The 10684-nt window shown below is 42.8% G+C and overlaps 1 protein-coding gene across 4 annotated transcripts in view; it reads right to left on the bottom strand.

Annotated features, from left to right (window-relative positions):
- Positions 1-1434: 1434 nt before the first annotated feature.
- ANKS1B (ankyrin repeat and sterile alpha motif domain containing 1B) overlaps positions 1435-10684 on the bottom strand; it is a 168271-nt gene continuing 159021 nt past the window's right edge. For all 4 annotated transcript variants that reach the window (XM_075344279.1, XM_075344280.1, XM_075344281.1 and 1 more), the window contains 2 exons: positions 4383-4550; positions 1435-2279 (listed from right to left, as the gene is read on the bottom strand). In XM_075344279.1, the coding sequence (XP_075200394.1) occupies positions 2172-2279; positions 4383-4550 (276 nt within the window). In that variant the 3' untranslated portion in view covers positions 1435-2171. The remainder of the gene's footprint in view (positions 2280-4382; positions 4551-10684) is intronic.

Genomic DNA, 10684 nt, shown 5'->3' with positions numbered 1-10684 from the left:
AAGCGGCTTGATTCATACGTCCTTCGTAAAGATGTTTGTTGAATGTTCTTTAGTTAATTTTCAGTTTTGCCCAACACCTGGTTGTCTAATGGTTAGACAGAGACCTGGAGAGCTGTATAAGCCACAGTGTCTTGCACCCACTGTGAAATTTGGTGGAGGATCGGTGATGATCTGGAGATGCTTCACCAAAGATAAAATTGGGCAGATTAATCTCTGCGAAGGACGTATGAATCAAGTAGGTATCGCGACATGGAGCAGCATTGATCTTCTGGTGCGCTGAGGGTTCCATTGAACTGTCAGCGTTTGACATGATACATTTCAAGAAAATGGCCCCGAGGCCAATCTGCGCATGCGGCCATTTTATTGAAGTCTATTATATCAAGCACCGGCCCTTCAATGGAGTCCGCAGCCCGCCAGCAGATTAATGGCACCGGCCGCCACAATACCACTGGGTCTGCTGTTATCGCTAACCCTCCATCCTGTGACCCCTCCTGAGCTGCTCCACTGCAGTGACACTCCCCCCTCCTCCGAGCCCTCAGTATCATCGACCCTGTGCCACCACCGCCACCCTGGTAAGACATATCCGGATTATAAGATGCACCTCCATTATACCCAGTTCTTTGGGGAAAAAAAGTTCATCCCGAAGAAGGAACTTTCCTGATCCGAAACACGTAGAATAAAAAAATCACTTATGATCTTCAATGGAACATTTGAAATCTTTGTTCCTGCACCGCAGCGCGGTGTTAACTCTTTAATTTTCACAACTGACCCCTTACAACATGTCATTCATCTTTTCACCCTGCTTAGTAATCAAATTTTTGTTTTTTAATTATTTTAGATAAGACCCTTCATAAAAAAAGTAATTATTGAGAAGAAAAATCTACTTAGTGGATTATTATGAGCACACAGGTCGTTACAATATTAATTTTTGACCATTTGTGATTTCCTCACCGGGATCGCCTCAAAATAACAAAATGGATATATTAATGCAAACCATTAAAACTGACTTATAATTATCTCAGCCTGCTTTAGTAATCAGATTTTTTTTAATTATTTAAGATGAGACCCTTCGTAAAAAAAAAAAGTAATTATTGAGAAGGGGAACCTATTTAGTGCATTATTATGAGGACACAGGTCATTATAATATTAATTTTTTACCATTTGTGATTTCTTCACTGAGATCGCCTCGAAATAACAAAATGGATATATTAATTCATACCATTAAAACTGACTTAGAATTATATAACACCAATGATAAAATATTCTAAAAAAAAAAAAAAATGCAATCACTCGGTCCAAGCTGTATAAACATACATTCACCCGGTATTAGTAGCAAACAAATGTACAAACACCCATATATATATAGGTAATAGTAAAACAATGTTCTAATGCGTCTAGTATATATTGATATAATAGCTATAAAAAATCATGAAATTCGGGATCTTTTTCCGTCATTTTACTGACAATTTTATATTCTTTATGGATACAGTAATAGAATTTATTATTTTTTTTTGTACAATTTAGTAACAAGGCTTCAACTTCAATAGCCTATAAAATATTATACAAAGTACTCTTTACATTGAAGCAAACCCAGTTCCTTCAGAAATCTCGACTACTATTTCTGTAATGAAATCACATATAATAATCAGATAGAAAGATGCACTTGTGCATATAAAGTACTCAATTTCTTGGCATCTCTTAAAGTCCCATATTTTTGTTATTATTGATTTTTATTTTTTTTATTGATTTTATTTTTGTTTTTTATTTATTTTTTTTTGCAATAGATCAATATATTGTTATTTTTCTTTGTTCAATAACGGCTTTGAGAGGTGGTCGATTATATCACTGCCATAAATCAACTGCATAATGTATTAGAACTGAAATTTACAGGAAGATTCTCTTTTTTTTCTGATAAAATCCAGAGGTAACATAAAAAAAATCAAACAAAAAAAACACCGTGAATAAGAGATTACAAGGAAAAATCATCAAAAAATAGAGGATTCCTTTTCTTGGCAGTATAAGTGTTGTTAGTGAAAAGAATAATCTCTTGCCGTTGTTCAGTCCTTGTCGACAATTGTTTCTTCTCTAGTAAAGAGGCGACCGAGGCTTGAGTAATGGACTCATGGAGGACAGTGTACGAAGGCACACCAAGTCGATGGGACGAGTCAATATTAGAATATTGTGGTTTCGTACTTGGTGCTAATCCCCCTTTTTGTTTCTTGCCCTGGTTCAACGATCCAAGGCAGATTAGCGAGAGTCTTTTGATCAGGCTGATCTATCTGTAGAAAGAAGAAGAAAAATGAGGACAGTTTTGAAACCCAATGCTCAAAGAATTCCCTTCCCATCATGGACAAAGACGTGGAACTCAATCTAGAAATTCAAGGAAACTGAGGTCCTTGTCTTCTACATATTCGGTTGGGGGCCAAATTAAATTCGACATATTAACCAACAGAAGGTTATTACAAATCCCAATGATCTAAAGATCACAGTCGCAAAGAGTGTGACCATGGCCAGACTATTAATCAATAAAAATCAATTCCAAACCCTAAGGGTCTAAAGATCGCAATCGCAGAGAGTGTGATCACGGCCAGACTATTGATCAACAGAATGTTATTCCAAACCCTAAGGGCCTAAAGATTGCAGTCACAGAGAGTGTGACCATGGCCAGACTATTGATCAATAGAAAGTTATTCCAAACCCTGAGGGCCTATAGATCGCAGTCACAGAGAGTGTGATCACGGCCAGACTATTGATCAACAGAATGTTATTCCAAACCCTAAGGGCCTAAAGATCGCAGTCACAGAGAGTGTGACCATGGCCAGACTATTGATCAATAGAAAGTTATTCCAAACCCTAAGGGTCTAAAGATCTCAGTCGCAGAGAGTGTGACCACGGCCAGACTATTGATCAATAGAAAGTTATTCCAAACCCTAACGGTCTAAAGATCGCAGTCGCAGAGAGTGTGACCACGGCCAGACTATTGATCAATAGAAAGTTATTCCAAACCCTAAGGGCCTAAAGATCACAGTCACAGAGAGTGTGACGTGACGACGGCCAGACTATTGATCAACAGAATGTTATTCCAAACCCCAAGGACCTAAAGATTGCAGTCACAGAGAGTGTGACCACGGCCAGGCTCATACAAAAGGAGGTTTCGGCACCACCAGCCCCCTTTTCCGCTGAATGTGTGAATGAATCTTCTCCTGATAAGTGCCACAGTAGCTACAGAGACCAATAACTGGCTTCAATGTGCCGTCGTAGGTGCTGAATAATGTCAGTTTCAAACACTGCCCGCCCCCATGCGCCGGCAATGGAGAAGAAAGAGGGCACTGTGTACGCACAGACAGGTAGGAACAATCATTTATTTTTTATGTTTAAAATCTGCTTCAGGAAAGCGCCAGCAGACAGGGCAATATTACATAAAGGGTCCAGGATGGGGCCATTATTCCTGGATGAAGCCATTATTAAAGGATTGGGAAAGCATGGGGCCCACGATGAGGGATATTATTAAGAATGGGACTCAAGGCAGAGAATTTTAAAGGGGTGGTTCATTACTCTGCAATAGTGGCCACATTCCTGTAAAACTGATAGGGAAGTCTCTTTTCAAATACCTTGTTCAGCCAATTCTGCCTGTGAGCGGCAGTAGTGTGGTCTGCTCATTCTTCATGAAATGGCGCTCCCGAGCTCTGTGACCTCTGAGATTCAATAATGTCACATCAAGTTCCAGTGTCACAGCGCAGTATCCCGCGTGCGCTCTCCTTTAATGCAGAACGCCGTAAGCAGGAGCGATGCTGGGCTATGATGAGCGGTGAAACTCTGCCCACAGCCCAGTCAGTCAGGAAGACTGGGGCCGGGCTCGGTGATGTCAGGTCAACTGGAAGTTGACGTGACATCACCAGATCTCAGAGGTCACGGAGCCCGCGGGGGTCACTTCGTGGGGATGAGTGGACCGCAATAACGCCACTCATAGGCAGAATTGGCTGGACAAAGTATTTAGAAAAAGCCTTCCCTATCAGTTTCACAGGGATGTGGTCACTATTGCAGAACAGTGAACCACCACTTTATATAGAGTCATCTACAACCTATGCCATGTTTGCCATCAATTCTAACTATTTTCAGATCAGATCCATATAAAATCATTTTGCTTTGCTATTCGACGGAACGAGATAAAAGAAGAGCATTGTACCTTAGTAAGAATGTTTTTGTCTTTATATTTTGACATATGTTATAATCTTTGAAGTTAAGCCCTTAACATCTGCCATATCAATTTAAAACCTCATCCATGGATAAACCCAACCAAATCATAAGACTACTCACCACGACTCCTTTCGACCTAAACTCAGCTCTAATTTTTATGGTTCTTCACACACCCAGATACTTACCGTGGCCTTTCGAATGCTGACTCTAGGTTTTGGGATAGGTTTGGTGGGCTTGCTGTCAAAGCTCTCTGGAAGTGTTGAGGAGTGGCCACCTTTTCTGGCCTGTAGTGCAAGCTGATATGCAACTTCAAACGCCTGTCCTAATGTCAAGATGATCTCATATGCTAAATTCTACAAAGTGAGAGAAAAAATGCAAATTACATATATAGAAATAAAATGTATATATATAGTACTGTGCAAATGCTTTAGGCAGGAGTGGAAATAATGCTACACAGTTATAATCCTTTAAAAAGTATTACTTTTCTCAATTAACAAAATGAAAACTGAATAAATGAGAAATCTATATCTAATCAATATTTGGTGTCACCTCCCTGTGTCTTTAAAACAGCATCAGTTCTTCTCAGTACTCTTACAGACAATTTTTGAAGGAACTCGGCAGGGAGGTTGTTCTAAACATCTTGGAGAACTAAGCACAGATCTTCTATGGATGTCTCTTGGGCAAATCCTTCATGTAATCTCACAGACTTGACAATGTTGTTATCAGGTCTCTCTAAGAACCATATCATGACTTACAGGACACCTGCTGACATTTTTCTGCACCGTTTCCGATGTTTTTGTGCAAAGTTGAGTCTCTTGGACTTGTTTCCATATCAAAGGTATGAATTTTGGTCACAATTCTTCTATTACAACTACTTCTGGCCAGACTTGTCCGAACAGTAGATGGTTGTAGCTCGGTCCCACTGGTGGCTGCTCGTTCTGAGCTGATGGCACTGCTGAACAGTAAGGGAAGTAAACATGGTATGTTTTTCGCCATGAGGGACAACTCATGTGCCAATATTCTCCATTCACCAAATCAAGGTCACTTGACATAGACTAATTACATAAAGAAACAGGCATCAACCAAACTGAGCAAAGCCAAGGTATGGATTTTGGTCACAATTCTTCTATGCAGACCACTCCTGGCCAGACTTGTCCGAACAGTAGATGGTTGTAGCTCGTACCCACTGGTGGCTGCTAGTTCTGAACTGATGGAACTGCTGGACAGTAAGTGAAGTAAACAGTATGTTTTTCATCTGCTGCACTAAGTTTTCTTGGTCAACCACTGCATCTACCGTCCTTAACTTTGCCCATTTCTTGGCATCTTCAATGCTATACCATCAGGAAGTAGTCCAATTGGATCCAATTTATTCTGCAGCAGAACTATGACCCCAAACATACAGCCAATGTCTATAAGAACTATCTTCAGAGTAAAGAAGAACAAGTAATGGCAATGTTGAGGACTCTAGACACAGTGGTCAACCAAAGAAAATTAGTGCAGCAGATGAAAGACAAATAATATTTACTTTTATTGTGTCATAGGTGTGTCATGACCTGATGTGACCTCTGAGAGATATGAGATTAGAAGGTCACAACACATAATTGATCATAGATCCTCATTGCTGCCCGCTTGACTATTTTTGGAGTGGTTTTACTTTCCTTTCGTGCTTAAAGACTTAAGGACCTTCTGGCTGTGAACTTGTAGCTTTTATCTCAGCTGCTGCACTTTTGGGCCACTCCCTTTCGCTATATATACACACATTCCTGGCTGCCTATTCTTTATACTGACCACTTTGAAGGAGCCTGTCTCTGAAGGAGCTTAAGAATTCGTTGCTGTGGCTACAGCAAAGTTCCTCCTGGAGCATCTAAAGATTGTTGTTTGTTGTATATTTCCCCATCTGTCTGTCTTATCTAGCTTGGGTTGTCTTATTGTAGTAACGAGACTAGTGTCTTGCTGGCCTGCACATTAGCCACGGTGAGTCCAGGGCTATCGAAGGCCTATGCATTTGACGGCAATGGAAGGGGGGGGGTAAACCATATAGGGATGTTAAGGAAGCGCAGGTCTTAGCCTCAGATGAGTGTTAGATGTTGACCCCTCACCCCCTCTCCCTAACGCCAGGGCCTTCTGTTATTGTTGCGGGCGGGGAGGGCGCTGCGCTCACCACGCTCAGGTCCGGCGCTGCTGCTGCTGCTCGGTGGCTCGAGCGGTGGGCCGGATCCAGGGACTCGAGCGGCGCTCCTCGCCCGTGAGTGAAAGGGGGTAGTTTGGTTTGGGTAGTTGGTCCGTGACGCCACCCACGGTTTGTGGTGAGATTGGGACACCACCGCTGCTCTGGACGGGGATCCCGGGAGCGATGACAGGGAGCAGCTGGGATGTTGTTTCCCCCTCCGTGGGTAGGGGTTGGTTGTCCCGGGGCCCGGTGAGGTGTCGGAGAGGCAGGGTTGGCGAGGTGCAGGGTCGTGGGGGCAGCGCGGTGCCAGATGGCACGGTGGTACTCACTCAGCCAAGAATGGATACAGAGTCTCCGGTAAAACGGCTGGATGGACGGGTCCCGCAGCCGGCTGCTGTGGTTACTCCCGGAAGGTTGGTGGTGGCTGCCTTTCCCTGCACCTGTTGTGTATCTTCGGTCCCGATGGCTTCCCACCGGTAACCTGCTCCCCAGCTTGGATATGTGCCGGAGGAGCCTCTTTTGACCTCAGGCTCTGGCCCTGGGAACCCTAGCTGTGGCGGTAGCTGTATTTCCCTTTCTCTGTCTGGACGGTTGCCTTCAATCGGGTCTTTGCTGCTAGGAAACCCCGGAGGTTCCGGTCGCTAACGGATTTGACCGCTTTAACGGCGACTCCAAGCCTGGTCGGGGTCCGCAGGCGCTGCCGGTTTGTGCTGGCTTCTCTTCGCTCCCCGGTTCGGTACTGGCGGGCCACCGCCCATCCCCGGTCCTACGGTTCCGCGTCGATCGGCCTCTCCTGCAGACAGCCACCACCGTCTGCCAACCTTGCTCTCGGTGCCCGGGCCACGTACCCGGACACGGTCAGTCTGCTCCTCTACCACTACTTCACTCCTTCTCCTTCACTCTCCCTAGCTGTTCTGTCCTCTCTTCCTTTCCCGCCTCCAGGACTGTGAACTCCTCAGTGGGTGGGGCCAACCACCTGGCTCCACCCCACCTGGTGTGGACATCAGCCCCTGGAGGGAGGCAATAAGGATTTGTGTGTGACTGGTGTGCCTATCTCGGGGTGTGGGGTGTGTTGTTGTAGTACCTGTGACGACCTGGCTAGTCCAGGGCGCCACATTATCATCTTCCCTGGTGTTCTCATCTGTGTTGTGCCACATGCTGGGTGCTCCATCTTGACCGAAACCAGGACCTAGCTACTCCCATGTACTATTTGTAAAAGTCTGGTTGCATGTGGTCTTCATAGAAGAATTGCAACCAAACTTCATACCATACACATGGAAATAAGGCCAAGAGATTCAGCTATGCAGAAAAACATAGGAAATGGAATGCAGAACAATGTCAGCAGGCGTCCATTAAGTGATGATCTGGCCCCCGCAGAGCCTTGACCTCACATAATCAAGTGTGTCTGGGATTACATGAAGAGTCAGAAGGATTTGTAAAAAGCCCCATACACAGAAGACCTGTCGTTTGTTCCCCAAAATGTTTGGAAAAACCTCCCTGCCGAGTACCTTTAAAAACTGTGGGTAGTTAACTACAAAAATTGCTGAAGGCAAAGAGCGATATCTGAGTATTGATTTGCTTTGGATTCCACTTTTGTTCATTCACTTTGCACTTTGTAAATTGATAAAAAAATAAATAAAACACTATCAACACTTCTATTTTTTGAAAGTATTCTTACTTGTCAGCATTTTTTCATACCTGCCTAAAACTTATGCACAGTATATATACACAGTGTTCAGCAAAAATTAACACATCCCATTTAAAACGTTCGATTTTAATTGATTTCACCAAACACAAGAACAATTTCCAGAATTTGGACCAAATTGAGTTTCATAGAACTTTTTTTTTAACCCATAAGTTAAAAGTAAGGTTAAGAATATAGCTTTCATTACAAAATCTTTTTACGCAAATATATTGATGCAAAAATGAGTACACCCCAAATTAAAATCTACTTCATCTAGTATTTTGAATGTCCTCCATGATTTTTAAGGATAGCACCAAGTCTTCTAAGCATGGAATGAACACGTTGATGACATATTACAACATCTATCTTTGTCCATTCTTCAAGAACGACCATCTTTTAAAGCCTGGATGCAGTATGGAGAGTGAGGACAACTTTTCTCTTCAGAATTCCTCTTAGATACTCAGTTGAGTCCGATCAGGAGACACTTGGCCACTAATTCATTTTCCCCCTGTCTTCAGAAATGCAACAGTGGCCTTAGATACAGTTAGGTCCAGAAATATTTGGACAGTGGCACGATTTTCGCGAGTTGGGCTCTGCATGCCACCACATTGGATTTGAAATGAAACCTCTACAACAGAATTCAAGTGCAGATTGTAACGTTTAATTTGAAGGTTTGAACAAAAATATCTGATAGAAATTGTAGGAATTGTACACATTTCTTTACAAACACTCCACATTTTAGGAGGTCAAAAGTAATTGGACAAATAAACCAAACCCAAACAAAATATTTTTATTTTCAATATTTTGTTGCGAATCCTTTGGAGGCAATCACTGCCTTAAGTCTGGAACCCATGGACATCACCAAACGCTGGGTTTCCTCCTTCTTAATGCTTTGCCAGGCCTTTACAGCTGCAGCCTTCAGGTCTTGCTTGTTTGTGGGTCTTTCCGTCTTAAGTCTGGATTTGAGCAAGTGAAATGCATGCTCAATTGGGTTAAGATCTGGTGATTGACTTGGCCATTGCAGAATGTTCCACTTTTTTGCACTCATGAACTCCTGGGTAGCTTTGGCTGTATGCTTGGGGTCATTGTCCATCTTTACTATGAAGCACCGTCCGATCAACTTTGTGGCATTTGGCTGAATCTGGGCTGAAAGTATATCCCGGTACACTTCAGAATTCATCCGGCTACTCTTGTCTGCTGTTATGTCATCAATAAACACAAGTGACCCAGTGCCATTGAAAGCCATGCATGCCCATGCCATCACGTTGCCTCCACCATGTTTTACAGAGGATGTGGTGTGCCTTGGATCATGTGCCGTTCCCTTTCTTCTCCAAACTTTTTTCTTCCCATCATTCTGGTACAGGTTGATCTTTGTCTCATCTGTCCATAGAATACTTTTCCAGAACTGAGTTGGCTTCATGAGGTGTTTTTCAGCAAATTTAACTCTGGCCTGTCTATTTTTGGAATTGATGAATGGTTTGCATCTAGATGTGAACCCTTTGTATTTACTTTCATGGAGTCTTCTCTTTACTGTTGACTTAGAGACAGATACACCTACTTCACTGAGAGTGTTCTGGACTTCAGTTGATGTTGTGAACGGGTTCTTCTTCACCAAAGAAAGTATGCAGCGATCATCCACCACTGTTGTCATCCGTGGACGCCCAGGCCTTTTTGAGTTCCCAAGCTCACCAGTCAATTCCTTTTTTCTCAGAATGTACCCGACTGTTGATTTTGCTACTCCAAGCATGTCTGCTATCTCTCTGATGGATTTTTTCTTTTTTTTCAGCCTCAGGATGTTCTGCTTCACCTCAATTGAGAGTTCCTTAGACCGCATGTTGTCTGGTCACAGCAACAGCTTCCAAATGCAAAACCACACACCTGTAATCAACTCCAGACCTTTTAACTACTTCATTGATTACAGGTTAACGAGGGAGACGCCTTCAGAGTTAATTGCAGCCCTTAGAGTCCCTTGTCCAATTACTTTTGGTCCCTTGAAAAAGAGGAGGCTATGCATTACAGACCTATGATTCCTAAACCCTTTCTCCGATTTGGATGTGAAAACTCTCATATTGCAGCTGGGAGTGTGCACTTTCAGCCCATATTATATATATATAATTGTATTTCTGAACATGTTTTTGTAAACAGCTAAAATAACAAAACTTGTGTCACTGTCCAAATATTTCTGGACCTAACTGTATGTGTTTTGGATCATTATCATGTTGAAAATGTGCACGTCTACCAAGTGCATGGAGTGATGGAGCATCTTCTCTTTCCCTTTTTAGAGCAGGACATCTGTGAATTCATACCACCATCAATGACTGCAGCTCTCCAACACCAGTAGCTCTCATACAGTCCCACATAAGAACTGTAGGCACTAGACATTTTCTTGGATCTCCTTACCTTTGTAACACATTTTTTTAAGCCATCAGATCCAAAAAATTTATTTTGGTCTCATCACTCCAGAGTATAGTGTCCCAGTAGTCTTTCTATTTTTTGCCAGGGGCTCTGGAAAACTGTAGGCACATTTTTGTGCATGGACTTCAAGACCAGCTTCCTTCGTAGACCACACCAATGCATACCACTTCTCTGTAGTTTACGTCACATTGTGTCACAAGAAACACCCCACTTCAGCT

The sequence above is a fragment of the Anomaloglossus baeobatrachus genome, chromosome 4 (assembly GCF_048569485.1).
Source record: "Anomaloglossus baeobatrachus isolate aAnoBae1 chromosome 4, aAnoBae1.hap1, whole genome shotgun sequence".
Lineage (NCBI taxonomy): Eukaryota > Metazoa > Chordata > Amphibia > Anura > Aromobatidae > Anomaloglossus > Anomaloglossus baeobatrachus.
This window is presented reverse-complemented; position numbering and strand designations above follow the sequence as displayed.